This window comes from Ctenopharyngodon idella, chromosome 15 (assembly GCF_019924925.1).
Source record: "Ctenopharyngodon idella isolate HZGC_01 chromosome 15, HZGC01, whole genome shotgun sequence".
Taxonomy (NCBI): domain Eukaryota; kingdom Metazoa; phylum Chordata; class Actinopteri; order Cypriniformes; family Xenocyprididae; genus Ctenopharyngodon; species Ctenopharyngodon idella.
Genome location: NC_067234.1, coordinates 8,679,661 through 8,695,467, shown reverse-complemented (window position 1 = coordinate 8,695,467; position 15,807 = coordinate 8,679,661). Strand labels below are relative to the sequence as shown.

Here is a 15,807-nt window from a genome sequence, read left to right as displayed (position 1 = left end):
CAGGTAAACAACACACAGCAGTGTTATGTCACCGTTCGTTTCTCAAGTCACAGCAAATAAATTTGGAAATGTTAGGGGCACTATGGAGTCCACTGGAAATGTAAAAACGCACATTCCATCCAAGATGGCTGACTTCCTGTTGGGGAGTAACATAAATTCAAGTGAACTTTGTCCTATATGACGTCATCAATGGCAATACCAAATTTCGTGCACATCAGAGAAACTTCATCCAGACCACAGCCTGCATGTGGTGGTGCTATAGAGCCCCTCAACCATACCCAAGGCTCCCTCTCAGGCTCCTTCAGGGCATCGTGCTGATGACCCATACCGAGTTTCGCAACGATATGCTAATGCATTCATAAAATACAGCATTTTAGCACAAAATTCGAAATGGGCGATGGGCAAAATGGCCAATATTGGAAAATTGGATAACATTTGACTCGGCATGACGCCCCGAATCTATCAAGACCAAAATTATGATTTTTGGACAAACCGTTTACAAGTTATAAGCAAAAATAGCCATTTTTTGTATCTCCGGATCAGTAGGGCACCACGGTGAAACACTGCATGTTGCCTCAGGTCATGGTTGTGATGACATGTACCAAGTTTGGTCTGAGTATGATAGCGTTGCAGAGATACAGCCTTATGTTTATTTTCGAAAATGCCATGTAAAATTCGTTCACGCGTTTTTTGAAAACGGTTTAAAAAATCGACTTGAATTCCAAAACTTTTTATCAGCATGGTCTGAAGATGGTTTGGTTCAATTTTCTTGAATTCTCCTCGGCCTAGGGGGAGGTCGAAAAAGTAGGTTTTTCAGGAAAATTCTAAATGGCAGAAAAATTTTATGACAGAAAATGACATCATAGCGTCTTGAGCCAAGGAATCAGAGGAAAAAAAGAATCTCGTTTCTAGCCCTTACAGTTCAAAAGTTATTCGCCTAAACATGAGTGAAACTTTGGAAAGGTGGTGGTGCTAGAGAGATTGAGTTAGAGAATCCAAATTTGCTATGGCCCTCTATCTGTGTGCCAAATTTCATCACTTTTTACCATATGGTTCTATGGGCTTGTGATCGCCCGCGATGTGGCCACACATCAGTGAGCGGCTTTCTTTGATTCATTAAAAAAATATTTTTTTGGGAAACTTGTTTTTTTCTATGCCTTATTATTTTTGACTGCTGGGTCCCTTACAGGGCTGAAGAATAATATTAAGAACACCAACGATTACAATAGGTGCCTACGCACCTTCGGTGCTTGGCCCCTAATAATAACAAATATAGCTGCATGTAGCGATGACTGGCACCACCCCTACCCCGTTGGCTTCAGGAAAACTGTGCACAATGGGCAATATGCATTTAAACCAGGTAAATGTAAAAGAACTAAGTCAAAGTCGTTTGAATACACCACATTTACTTCAGCCACATGGTGCCACTATGACTGTAAACCACAACAGCCACATCCATGAGATCATTTAAATTTAGATGAATTTTATGTCATAGGATGTCACTTTTAAATGAGTGCAAAGTTGTCTTTTGCAGCTCAAAATTTTGTAAAGGTCTTTTTATATTTTTATTATACTAATTATTAAACTTCTTATATATATAAAACTATGTTGTCAGTGCCTTACAACTGAACTGGATCTATGCCTTTATTTTGTTATTCAAACTAGAAAAAAGACAAGGCCAGAGCAATGAAAGAGTTATTTTAACTAAAGTTAACTTTAAAACATCAAGAGTGTAACTGACACACACACACACACACACACACACACACACACACACACATAAAGAGAGAGAGAGAAGAAGAAAGAGAGAGAGAGAGAGAGAGAGAGAGAGAGAGAGAGAGAGAGGCAGCATGAGATCAAATTGCTCAGGCTGTTTACCAGTTAGTCTCAAAAACACCCAAAAATAATATTAAAGTTTGATGCAACAGTATTTAAGATATCAAGAATCCTTTTGCAGGTGTACATCTGCCATGTCTCAACATTATTCTGACGAAGTTTGAAGCAAATCGGGAAAATGTAGGAGGGCAATTTCAAAGCATTTTGAAAGTGGCACACTTCCTGCTGCCAGTTGGCGACACTACGACTTTGATTCACAATAGTCACATCCATGTGATCAGCCTCCTTCAACGAACATATAGCTGAAGTCTTATAAAAATCAGTCAATGTATGCAGAAGTTATAACACACTTCCTGTTTCCCTTTTTTTGCCATACATTTGTTGCCTCGCCACAGCCAAACCGTTTGAGATATCAAAAGTCCGTCAGCAATTTAGCATCCTCAATGTCTTGGCTTTATGCTGACCGTGTTTGGAAGTAATCGGATGTATCACCATTCGCCAGCAGTATATCAAATTCCAAAACATGCGTTTTTCAAACAACAAATAATAGCCGACTTCCTGTTGGGTGGAGCTTATGACTATGAGTGTGGAAGTTGAAAGAAAAAAAATCCTTTGCCCTTTAAGGGCTTGGGCCCTAATAATAGTGAGAAAAAAAAACATGCCAAAAACAGATCTATGTGCCTTTATCCACTGATCTATAATAGAGAATTTATATCACCTAGATCAGTGCCTTAATCACAGTTCTGCATTATCATATTTAAAGGGGCGTGCTCAGTCAAAGACTGAAAACTAAAAAAATGCTTTTTTTTTTTTTTTTTTAAGATTTACAAATTTCAGTTGTATAGTAAAATTACATCAAACTGAATCAAACTGAATTGAATAATCCTTATGATACATGTTTATATTATTGATAAATAATTTTAAATTAGCCTAGTTTAAAAAATAGATCTTAATAAAACATTTTATATTAAGATTATATTATAATCTTAAAAGAACAATTGGGAAAGGATCATTTAGTTGTGATTCATATTCATAAATTTAAACATATTTTCACTTTTTTTTTTTTTAATTTATGAATGCGAATCACATATACACTGAAATGGTCCATCCCCTTGCTCCATTAAGATTTATAGGCAACAAAATGTTTGATTAAGCTCTATTTTTTTTTACTCATATAAAATTCTTAATTCATAGCTAATATAGCCTATGGCCTAAGGATTATTCAATTCAATTTGATGGAATTTTACTAAACAATTGGAATTCGTAAATCTTAAAAAAAAGGTACATTTTATTTCCAGTGTAGCCTACTAACATCATATCACATTACACAACATTAGAATTAGATATACATTCCATTAAACATTAAATATGAGTAGCCTAAAGACTGTACAAATTAAACAACAATAATGTTTGTATTGCTATACTTTACTTTCCGATACAATCATCAAGTGTTAAATCAAACTGAAGTCGTTAAAATAAGGAAATATTTACAGTCCATAGTCGATTATTCAAAAGTAACAGGTTTGATCATCTTAAAAGAGTCATATCCTCCTGATTTGAGTGCAATGATTGGACAGATTGGAGATTAATCATAATAAAAATGCCTCTACAACAAAAACAATAAGGTCAAAAGAGTAAATTTTGTATTCTGATTATTCCTCCAGCAGTAACTTGAGCAGCGTGCAGATCCTCGTTTATCTCATAACTTGGCGACACCACGGGCTGACAGTCGCCTCTATCAGATGAATGTTGTTATATGCTATATCTATGAATTTAATTATATTATATCTCGTTATAATGGAAAAAAATATTGTTTTAACGAGAAAACATGTTGTTTTAACGACATAACATCTAGACGTAACGAGTGGAAAAAAATAATATGTGGCAGAAACAATAATTTTTGTTTAATTTCTTCGAATGAAGTGGAAACAGACTGAACATACCTGATCATTGTTTATTGTTTTCTTTTACAGCAAAATGTTATTGTTGTTGTTGTTGTTTTGTTTGTTTGTTGTTGTTTTTGTTTTGTTTTACAGCAAAATTGCTCAAACTGTTTTTACAGGAGATCTTTGCCAACATCTCTGTTAAGTTTTTCACCAGTTTAGTCACCATGTCAGAGACAAGCATGACCTGATCTTTTCTTGGACATGAGAATATTCAGTATTGTCAAACTATTATTATGAAATGATGTCAATGCAGTATCAATAAGTTGTTTTACAGAACTATTTATTTTAATAAACAAATAGTAAGACAAATTTAATGATCAAGACATCTTTGTGCAAAAAATGCTAATTTATAATGATAAGAAGGTTAACACACATTTTATAAAATCTGATTAATGAAACTATTCCTATTGTCATATTAAACATAAATTGCAAGAATGGCTTGTTTATAAAAAAAAAAAAACAGATCTCTGCTTCCCTGAGTTTGATTCCCTGTCATCACATTATACACATTTTTCTCTTTCAGTGATCTGTATAATCACAGCACAAAACCTCAGTAAATAAACTGTCATATCAGACACTGTCCTTCTACTTCTCCTTAGAAAAAAAATCCGCAGGTGGGAATAAAGAGGTTTTACAGGAAAAAAAGTCTTTGCAAGTAAAAAGTCTTTGTATGCTTGATCTCTTTCAGACGTAGGCTTTGCTGGTGGCAACAGACCGTGGCTGAGAGTACTTGATGCCGTAGTTGTCGTCCTTAGGTGGGCAGGAGCTACACAGTATACCTCCTCCCAGGATCAGCAGTGCAGCTGCACCCCATCCAATATATAGAGAAGCCCCAATCTCCCTTCTTTGAGCATCTGTGAGCAAGGGATTGTAGAAATCCCTGATGATGGTGTTAGCTGACCAACAGACGGGGACCAGAACCAACACTCCAGCAACGATGAAGATTATACCACTAGCGATAGCCACCTTTGCCTTTGTGTCTTCCCTCTCGACAAAGCTGGTACATTTTCCTCCAGCAATTCCCAGGATGATCCCAAAGATGCACACAATGATGGCGATGACCACAAGTGCCCGAGCCGCCTGCAAGTCCTGAGGTAAGGCCAAGAGGGAGTCATAGATTTTGCACTGCATTTGTCCTGTGCTTTGTATCACACAGTTCATCCACAAGCCTTCCCAGATGGTCTGCGCAGTAACGATATTGGCTCCAATGAATGCTGTCACCTTCCACATAGGAAGGGCACAAATCACAATAGCTCCTATGAAACCAATAATGCCTAGGGACATGCCCAGGATCTGTCGACACATAGACACCATTTTTTTCTCGTTTGCTTGGCTTCGTTTGCTTGAAAGTGTTCGCTCTTCTCTTAATCGTAGAAATGACTTCTGGTCCTGACCTTCAGAGTTTTAAGATTTTCTGCGAAGGGAGGAGCCCAGTTGGAAGGACCTGAAGGTGAATTTTCAAGCCTGACCAGATTCCTCAGCAGGGAATGTTGATACAGCGGCTAGTTTCGATGAGATGCGCATCAACAAGGAACTTAACAATAACCATGTCACACAAATACAAATGAGCCAAGTCATCAACCGAAAGGATTGGGTAGGTATCAATCACAAGCCTTGTTGAGACTCAAAACAAAAAAATATGAAGCTAAAAATAGAGCTAGATGTTTTGATGGCAGGACAAATTAAAGGCTTCTTGAATACAGATAATATTATATTTTGGTTAGCTTTCTTTTCTTACTACTATTAAAATCGAAACCAATGCTACACTGACAATACTACACTTCCGTGGCAGCGTTCCTGGTACTTTCCAAGTAGAATTCACAATACAATTGCATCAACGCTTTTCTTAAAATTAATTTAATAATATTTTCTCATTTTTAACTGGTTGGCAGCTGGGCGAAAAAGGATTATTGCTCAAGTTTCAATTAATCAACTAATGATAAATGTATAAATGACAACTTAAGATCATTTGTAATAATCCAGAAATATATTTATTGACAAGATAATTTATAAAAATCCAAAGCTATATTCAATGTCAAGACATTCCCCTGTGGAGAGGCATTTTTTTTTTACAGATTCTTAAAGAAAGAAAGAAAGAAAAAAAACCTCAGTGAAAGCTTGATTTACAGAAAGTCAACAACACAACAGTACTCACAAATTTCACCTTCTGTGTTGAAACATACATATATTCATTTGCCAATTAGCATTACAACATCTCTGCCAGTAGAACAACTGGAATGAGTGGAGAAAGTGGACAAACATGTTTTTCCAGATCATCTCCATTCACAGGCTAGCAAACAATAAGACACTGCAAGCAAGTCGCTAAATAGGTTTGTTGTTGTATATATACATTTTATTCAACCAAACACTAAAATAAGTACAGATTTCATTCAAAAATTTTGAGGAGCACTGTTTTAGAAGTGTCAGTAAAAGTAAAAAATAGTCCATTAACTAAAGATATTGTCCCGGAACAGATGAGTAAGCTGGGGCTGGATAAGGTTTGTTAGGAATGTAACTTCCAGCATATGCTACACTAGGTGCATATGTTTTGGCAGGCATATAAGCTCCAGGAGGCCCATACATAGGTCCTTGGTAGGGGTACATGCCTGGGTAATTTGGATACATATCTTCTCTCGGTGGACAGGAAGTACACAGAATGATCCCTCCAAACAGAAGAAATGCTGAGGCGCCCCAGCCTATGTATATGGATGCACCAATCTCCCTCTTTTGTGTCTCAATTGTGAGAACATTCTGGAAATCTGAGATGGTGACAGCGGCGGACCAGCAGACCGGAATAAGACAGGCAACTCCAGCTATAATGCAGAGGATGCCACCCAGTATCAGCACTTTGGCCATAGAGGACTCTTTCTTCAGACAGCTACTGCACTGACCACCCACAAACGTCAGTAGCATTCCAATGCAGCCGATCACTATTGCGATGATGGTCAGCGCACGTGCCGCTTGCAAGTCCTGGGTCAGTCGCATTATTGAATCTTGGACTTTACACTGCATCTGTCCTGTACTCTGCATTACACAGTTCATCCACAAGCCGTCCCAGACAATCTGGCCCGTGACAATGTTGGCACCAATGTACGAAGTGACACGCCACATGGGAATGCCACAACAGACACATATACCAACAAAACCAATGAAGCACAGGGTCTGGCCAGAAACCTCTTTAGCAATCCTTCCCATGGTGTTGGCACAATCAAAAGCAGCTGTTGGTCTGGTCTTAATCCATGTGTGTCTGAGAAACAAGCAGGAAGTGGTGGCCTGTTTGACACAGATCCTCATTTGGGAGGAGTCTTGCAGAGTTGTTTGTTTAATCCTGCTGAACAAGATTCCAAAGCAAGATTTTTAAAATATGCAGCCTACTCAGTGCTTTCCGTGAAGACGTATTGTTTTTGGCTGCATATAGCTGCTTTAATTTTAGTCTTGTCTCTCTTAACTGTGTCAAAGATGTGTCAATGATTTGTCCTTGTGAACAAAGATTTGAAGATTCTCTCAGATGAGTGGAAATTAATTACAAATGAATGAATACTGCTGTTTAACACAAGATTTAAAATGAAATCGATATTTGAAATAGGGGAAATGCTGTAACAACAGTATATTATTACAGTACATGCTTTATGATAGTAGCATAAATTAACTACTTTAAAAAAAAAAAATAGTGTGTTTTGAGCTTAAGCAGTGTTTTATAGACAAGGTGACAGCTAGTTTTGGAATGTTTACTCTTTATTTTGGGTTATAGCACAAAGTGCCTTCTAAAGGATCTTAACAGAGTGTTTATAATTTGGACCCATTAATCATTACAGAAGATTCCAAGCCTTGAGTTTCCATCATTGAAATTGAAATCTCACGAATATTATGCAGTGACAACTGTTTCACAGAGCAATGACATTCCAATGAATGTGGAACATGTCATATAAAAATACTATGTATTAAAGAGGCCAATGCCATCAGATTCAATCGTAATTATTTTGTATTTATTTATTTTTAGAGAAAACATTGTAAAAGTATATTGGAAGTGTACTTTTGCCCCAGAGTTTTTAAACTTGTGTGAACTTATGTTTTAATTAAAACCCTACATCACAGTCTGAAGACTTTGGATACATTGTTATTTATTGATGCCTGTACATTATGACAAAAATACATAATACACATGACAAAAATACAGAATAATACAAAAGGTATTATTGTAGACATTGTAAATAAATAAACCTATTTATAATCCCACCATAAAAGCTGTAATATGTACATTTATGCATTTGGCCAACACTTTTATCCAAAGAAACTTGCATTACATTTAAGGTATACATTTTAGCAGTTCAAGCATTCCCATGATGTTTCTAGTGCTTTGTTTGAGCTACTGGAATACCAACATAAAAAAGAACATTTTTACAGAATATTTTACAGAATTTATCCTAAGGAAAGTATTAAGTGATATATGTAGTGGCATACTTAACATACTCTTTTCAAAGATGTGTATTGATAATTCTTTGCAATTGTGATGAGGGAGAATGAAAATGTTACGCTATTACATGTAAAAAAACAGTGTCTCAGGTAATTCTACAGATGAATTGTTGACATACAGTAATCAGGTCTGTGAGCTCAATGCAGTTGCAATGCATTTTAAAGCCAGTCATATGGGTTCTGCATCTTAGACAAATTCTCTCGGAGTAGAACTGGACCTCACAGCGGTAAACTTGGGGTTGTAGATGCGTTCTTGCTTTGGCGGGCAGTTCCAACAAAGTATTCCTCCTCCCAGTAAAAGCAACCCTGCAGATCCCCAGCCAATATACAGAGCTGCACCCAACTCCCTCCGCTGGGCCTCCACCATCAATGGATTATAGAAGCTCTGTATGATCGTGTTTGCTGACCATGACACTGGGATCAGACAAAGAAGTCCAGAAACAATGAAGAGAATCCCTGCAATGATGCATGCCTTTGCTTTAGACCTTGGGTCCTCAATACAGTTGGTGCACTTTCCACCAGCCATAGAAATTACGATTCCAAAGAGTCCAGTCAAAATGGAGATGATGATCATGGCCCGGCCTGCTTGAAGGTCAGAACTGAGCGCCAGCATGGAGTCATAGACTTTACACTGCATTTGTCCTGTGCTCTGTACCACACAGTTCATCCACATGCCCTCCCAGATGATCTGTGCTGTGACAATGTTGGCCCCAATGAATGCAGACACCCTCCACTGGGGCAAAGCACACACGATAATGACCCCTAGCCAACCCAGCATGGCTGTGGCCATGCCCATAATCTGGAGTCCTTGGGAGACCATTTTTAAATCATAGGCCTGCCTTTACAGTGATAAAGTAGCCAAAAGTGTGCAAACCAGACATGTTTGCCATTTATAGGAAAAGTTTGAATGGGCGGAGTTTGGTTGTCCTGAGCTGATGATTTCTATGAAGAGCCCCTATGATTTCACATTTGGCTGATTACACTATAAACACAAAACAATAGGAGCTGACAAAGCACAGCAACACTTCAAGGTCCTTCAAGGTCAGTTAAAAAATAACTTCAAAATGACCTTGCACTGACAAGAAACTGAAAATATATGGCCTTTAGATGGGTGCACTTACGAAAAAGAAGTATACTTCAAGTTAATTTTTTTTAAGTATACTAAGTACCAATTAAGTACTAAGTACTAGTATATTAAGTAATGTTCAAGTATATTTAAGTATGTTTTATGTAGTAAGTATACTAATATCAATGTACTAGTTGTATACTTGTAGTGTACTTGGAAGTATACTCTCAGTAAACTATTGTTTAGTAGTTTTATACTGCAAGTATACTTGTAAGTTTTCTTTAAGTGAACATAACATCATACAGTTTTAAACTTATATGCTGTTTAATGTTTGATGATCGCGTTATTTTACATTTGCGTTAGCAATCTACTATCAATTGTTTCTGCTTCTTCTTCACCTGTGTTTTGATCCGGAGATTCTGTACTATTTCAGAAGATGCGTAATAGCGCCCCCTACTGTATAACATTGAAAACAAGGCTAGCCAAAAAATTCTGTTAAAGGGATAGTTCACCCAAAAATGAAATTTCTGTCATTAAGTACTTACCCTCATGTCGTTCAAAACCCTGAAAAGCTGAAAAGGCGTGGACACAGTTATCTTTGCAGCTGAGCTTATTGCAAATGCATTTGTAGGAGTTTCTTTTTAGATGCTAAATTTATGGGAGGAAAGTATTTAAATGAATCACGCAACACGATTTACTAAGATTTGCACTTGTCAATTTACTGGTATTTGCCCCATTATTTAACGCCCCAGAAAAAAAGCATGTCTTAAAACAGTGATTTGCGCTGCGCTTGGTAGATTGCGTTGGTCATTATGGAAATGAGGTGTTGCATCTGTGTTCTCTCTGTGTGTGCCTTGTCAGTTAATCACACACAGAAATTTCCACTCCTATCAGCACTTTTATGGAATTGCGCTCTAACATTAATTTGCACTGTTTAGTAAATTTGGTCCACAAAGTCCAGAGAAGTAGTAAAGACATGGTTAAAATAGTCAATGTGACTAAAGTGGTTCAACCTTAATGTTATGAAGCAACGAGAATACTTTTTGTGCACAAAAACGAAACAAAAATATAACTTTATTCAACAATTTTTCCTCTTCCCTGTCAGTTTCCTACACAGTTTGTGCAGTGAACACAGCAAGCTTCCGTGTTTACATCAGAACTCCGGCTCATTATTGACCGAGGCTGTTTATGTGAGCACAACGACGCATGCGTGTGATACTGACGCAAGAGCCGGCCAATACAGAGTCAGCGTTCGCCGTTCAGCCACTAAACAATATTTTCGAACTATGTACGTTTATAAGACAGTATGTGAAACTATGTGATAAGACAGTATGTAAAACTATGTGAAAAAAGTATTTAATAGGCTAAAGAGTAAACACAACTACAAACCACGTATACTTAGAACACTTAATTTTACTTCTAAGTATATGTCGATCAAAAGATTGAGTACAAGTATAGGCCAAATATACTTACACTTTTCTGTCAGTACAAGTCAATTATACTTAAGTGCAATTTTAATATATTTCTGAGAAGTACATAAAGTATATTTTTGAGAAGTACATAAAAAGTAGACCAAAAGTATACTTTCCTATTTTTAGTTTAAAAGAAGTATACTCATAGCAAACTTGAATAAACTTCTTTGGGTGATTATGGTTGGAAATATATAGGGCTATTGCATGATTTCTTTACCTTTTTTTTTTTGAGGAAGTAGATGATAGGTGCTGAAAAGCATACAAAAAGCACCTTGAATAAACTCAACAGCAGTGCAAAATATGAAAAGACAATGCAGAAAAGCTGAGCGCATGTGGCGAAAGACAAAACTTGAAATCCACTATAACATCTATAAAGATAACCTTCGTGCTTTCAATGTGGAACTAGGCAAAGCTAGACAGACCTTCTTCTCAAACATTATAAACCGCAACTTAAACAACACCCGCACTCTTTTTGCTACTGTAGAGAGACAAAACCCCCCCAAGTCAGATTCCCAGTGAAATGCTCTCAGACAGTAAATGCACTGAGTTTGCTTCCTTCTTGTCTGAGAAAATCAATAATATCAGACAGGCAGACATCCTTGAGCTGCATTGGGGTCAAACAGATCAGATCACAAATTCAGGAAGTAGCTATTATGTCTGATTTCGAAGCAATTGATGGTAAGATTTTGGAAGAAACAGTACTGCACCTTAAAACATCAACCTGTGCCCTTGACACTCTTCCCACATCTTTTTTCAAAAGTGTGTTTAACTGTTTAGAAGTAGATCTCCTAGAAGTGGTAAATGCCTCACTTCTTTCTGGGACTTTTCCAAACTCCCTGAAAACTGCAGTGGTTAAACCCCTCCTGAAAAAGAGCAACCTGGATAACACCATATTGAGCAACTACAGACCAATCTCAAATCTTCCTTTCATATGCAAGATCATTGAAAAAGTTGTTTTCAATCAGCTGAACAAATTCTTAAGCTTGAATGGGTAGTTCGACAACTTTCAATCTGGTTTTCGACCACATCATCATAGCACAGAGACAGCGCTCATAAAGATAATAAATGATATTCGCCTAAATACCGATACAGGCAAAATATCAGTGCTGGTAATATTCGACCTCAGTGCTGCGATTGACACTGTCGATCACAACATACTTCTTAACAGGCTGGAAAACTCGGTCGGGCTTTCTGGGATGGTCTTTAAATGGTTCAGGTCATGCTTAGAAGGGAGAGGTTATTATGTGAGTATCGGTGACTATAAGTCTGAGTGGACATCCATGACATGCGGAGTCCCTCAAGGTTCTATCCAGACAAGGATGTTCTCTGTTTTTATTGTTATTTTTATTTTTTTTATGCTTTCCATTGTTATTATTATGTATTTGTTTCCTTTTTATGAAAAGCACTTTGAATTGCCAATGTGTACAAAATGTGCTATATAAATAAAATTGCCTTGCCTTCCATTATGAAAAAGGAGTAAACTTCAAGTTCATTTTTTGCAGTATACTTAAGTAATGTTCAGGTATATTTTTGAGTATACTTTATGTAGTAAGTATACTAATATCAGTGTACTAGTAGTATACTTGTAAGCGTAATATTTCAATACTGCTTGGGACTAAATTGGCCCAGTTTTAGTATACAAAAAGTATACATTTAAGTGTAATTTAAGTGCACAACTAGTTCACAATTATGTTTCTGCATCTGTACTACAAGTGAACTTATAAGTATACTAGTAGTTTACTATTTAAATACTAATAGTACATTTTTTGTTTATGAAACTACTATTTTAGTAGTTTTATACTGCAAGAATACTTGTAAGTTATCTTTAATTTAACATAACATACAGTTTCCTATTTATATATTATTTCTGCACTTTAAGTATACTTCAGTGTTCCTATTTAGGTATTATATTTTTACACTTTAACTCTTTCCATTTAAAAAAAAAAAAAAAAATGATTCTAGCTTCATGAATCCTTTCTTATCAACACTTGAATTTGGGTTTCATTAAAGTTTCATTAAAATTAAGTTTCATTAAGTTTCATTAAAAAAAGCAACATTTTATTTTTATACTTGAAATATACATTTAACTGCACTTTAACTCTTTCCATTTTAAAAACATTTTATTCTAGAGTCATGAATCCTTTCTTAACAACACTTGAATGTGGGTACGTTTCATTAAAAAAAGCAACATTTTAAACAAAAAGCTGAGAAAATTTCATTTCTGTCAAAGACTTTGTCAGGATGGGATTCAGAACGATGATCAAAACACAGATGGAGTAGATCAAGTTCATCAACACCCCCAAAGCTTCACAGTCCTATAACTTGTCCTGGGTCGACATTTCATTCAGTAACGTTAGGCAGTTTTGCTTTATATGCTGTTCAATCCGATGATCACATTATTTTACATTTGCGTTAGCAATCTTCTATCATTTGTTTCTGGTTCTTCTTCGCCTGTGTTTTGATCAGGAGATTTTGTATTCTTTCAGAAGAAGCATAACAGCGGCCCCTACAGTATAACAGTGAAAACATGGATAGCCAGAAAATTCAGTCAGTGGTGGGGAAAAAGTAAAGTAGATTTGAAATAAATTCCTATGTACACTACCAGTGGACTAGCCTACACAAAAATTCAGATACTCAGAATTATGAACATATCTGTTTTCTTTATAAATCAATAATTTCAATCAATGTAAGTTTGTAAACATGACATCACAACAAAAACTATGTGAAAAAAGCATTTAATAGGCAACTCAAACAAATGATTAAACACAAATCTTAAGCCACTTAAAATACTTTTAAGTATATCTCAATCAAAACATTGAGTATAAGTATACTCCAAATATAATTCAAATACACTTTTCGCTCATTACGCTTTTCCGATTTTGGTCTTCTATGTATCCCTCGGTATCGCCTCGTTTCAATGGGGGGTAGATCATTCAGCGTTGCTGCACCAACATTATGGAATTCTCTCCCTCAATCACTCCGTTGTGTCAATAATATCTCTGAATTTAAATCACTACTCAAAACCTTTCTGTTCGCTGAATGTTATCAGTTGTAAGTTATTCCTTCCTTTTTTTCTTTTTTTTTTTTTTCTTTGTGTCCTGTTTTTCATTGTGCTTTATTCTAATTTGTTATTGAAATATGTGATCTGGAGGCTGCCATCTTTGCTTCATAGGCACTCAGTTACAAGATCATTTGTTACAGTCAGTGTTACCAGATTGGATTTCTGCCAATTGGGCGGTTTTGAATTTGATTGTGCAGATAAAAATTGGTTTGGGCGGGTGAACAAAATTTGATGTATTGTAGTTCTATTTGAAGTTAAAGCGCAACACTAGTAAGCACATTATTATTGTCATTCATTTTTTGAACACGAATGACACATTTCCGGCTTTTATGGTGCGTGCGAGGGTTAAAGTCTGTTAATTTCTTGACTGTCATTCTTTAATAGTTTCTTCATGTTTTGTGTTCTACATAAATCTTTTACTTCCCAGAAGTTTTGACACCTCACAAATATCTTAAAGTAATATTACTCAATTACATATCAGATAATTATTGGGAACAGAATCGCCTTTCTAAACAAAGAGTACAAATTGAAATGGGTTTGCTGATTTTTATTATTTATAAATAATGGACATATATGCAAAAATCCACTTTTAAATGTGTAATGAGGCACAACTCATTTGAATGTTTGTAAAGAATTTATTTGTTACAATGCACATAGTTGAAATGTTTTGTAGCATATAACAGAAATCTGTCACAATTAAAAAAAAAACAAAAAAACAATATGATTACATGTACATTTTATATAAATCCTTAACAGTTTAAGCACCTTCTCAGTGTGTGAAGCCAGTCAGCAACATTAAGAAGAGATTTTTACAGTTCCCATTCCATTTTCTTTGGCAGTATTGTTCTGTTCAGCACTGTGACCTGATACATTCTTAGTATTTCACCATTTCTGTCATATCTTGGCAGCTGAATGCTAATTCAACTATGTGGTCAGTGATAGAACTTTCACATGCATGGTCAATTGTAACACCACAGGTCAAAAGCTAACCAAGGTACAATGTTCACAAATTATCTAGTTTGAATGTCACTATTTGCAGTGGTCCTTGGCTCCTCTTCACACATAACCTTTGGTTCCTCCAGGCCGAGCAGTGTACTTTGTGGTATACTGATCTTGGGGAGGGCAATTTGCACAAAGCAGTGAACCACCAATAATCAGCAGTGCCGAAGCAGCCCACCCAATAAACAATGAAGCTCCCAACTCTTTCTTTTGTGCACTGACGGTTAAAGGGTTGTAGAAGTCCCTTATAATTGTGTTGGCGGTCCAGCAGACTGGAATCAAACACAGAATTCCAGAGACGATGAAGATAGCTCCTGAAATAATGCCAACTTTGGCCTTGGCTCTCTCATCTTCAATGCAGTTGGTGCATTTCCCTCCAGCAGCCGCTAACAGGATTCCAACGACACCCACCAGGATGGAGATAATACACAAGGCACGGGCAGCCTGTAGATCTGAGCTGAGGGCCAGCATGGAGTCGTAGACTTTACACTGCATCTGTCCAGTGCTCTGTACCACACAGCTCATCCAGATTCCTTCCCAGGTAATTTGCGCTGTGACTATATTCTGTCCAATGAAAGCTGTGACAAGCCACATAGGGAGAACACAAACCACAATTACCCCGATCCAGCCAATGACAGCCAGGGCTATGCCCAGCATCTGTAACCCTGCTGATACCATGCTAGAAAGCTTCTTTGCTTGTGTGCTGAAGTAAAAGAGAGTGAAAGAAAAAATATGCTTCAGTCTGAGGAGCTGGTTTAGTGAACATGGGAATAAAGCAGGCCCTTTTATGCGATGTGAAACAAGGAGGAGCAGCACAGAGTCACTCTCAGGTACATCGTCACTGATTTGCCCCCTGGCCTGTGGTGTCATCGCTCAAGCAAATCCCAAGGGCGAGTCTTAACACGAGTGAGTGAAAGGGTGGATTTCTTTTTGCTGAATAGGACATTTTATGAA

At 36.7% G+C, this 15,807-nt stretch overlaps 3 protein-coding genes across 4 annotated transcripts; all 3 read right to left on the bottom strand.

Moving 5' to 3' along the window:
* Positions 1-3,104: 3,104 nt before the first annotated feature.
* Positions 3,105-7,020, bottom strand: LOC127495378 (claudin-4). 2 transcript variants are annotated; one of them, XM_051862192.1, is made up of 2 exons: positions 6,471-7,020; positions 3,105-5,075 (listed from the first exon to the last, which is right to left on the bottom strand). In XM_051862192.1, the coding sequence occupies exons 1-2, from the start codon at positions 6,975-6,977 to the stop codon at positions 4,467-4,469; spliced, it is 1,116 nt and encodes a 371-aa protein (XP_051718152.1). In that variant the 5' UTR covers positions 6,978-7,020; the 3' UTR covers positions 3,105-4,466. The 2 variants fall into 2 exon arrangements, with proteins under 2 accessions (XP_051718152.1, XP_051718151.1); XM_051862191.1 differs by lacking the exon at positions 6,471-7,020 and having other exon boundaries at positions 3,777-5,172.
* Positions 7,021-7,746: 726 nt separating this feature from the next.
* LOC127495376 (claudin-4-like) lies at positions 7,747-9,104 on the bottom strand. The gene has a single exon (XM_051862188.1). It carries the CDS (start codon positions 9,073-9,075, stop codon positions 8,443-8,445), a length of 633 nt encoding a protein of 210 aa, XP_051718148.1. The 5' UTR covers positions 9,076-9,104; the 3' UTR covers positions 7,747-8,442.
* A 5,371-nt stretch (positions 9,105-14,475) lies between these two features.
* Positions 14,476-15,604, bottom strand: LOC127495380 (claudin-like protein ZF-A89). The gene has a single exon (XM_051862194.1). The coding sequence runs from the start codon at positions 15,529-15,531 to the stop codon at positions 14,911-14,913; it is 621 nt and encodes a 206-aa protein (XP_051718154.1). The 5' UTR covers positions 15,532-15,604; the 3' UTR covers positions 14,476-14,910.
* Positions 15,605-15,807: the final 203 nt, after the last annotated feature.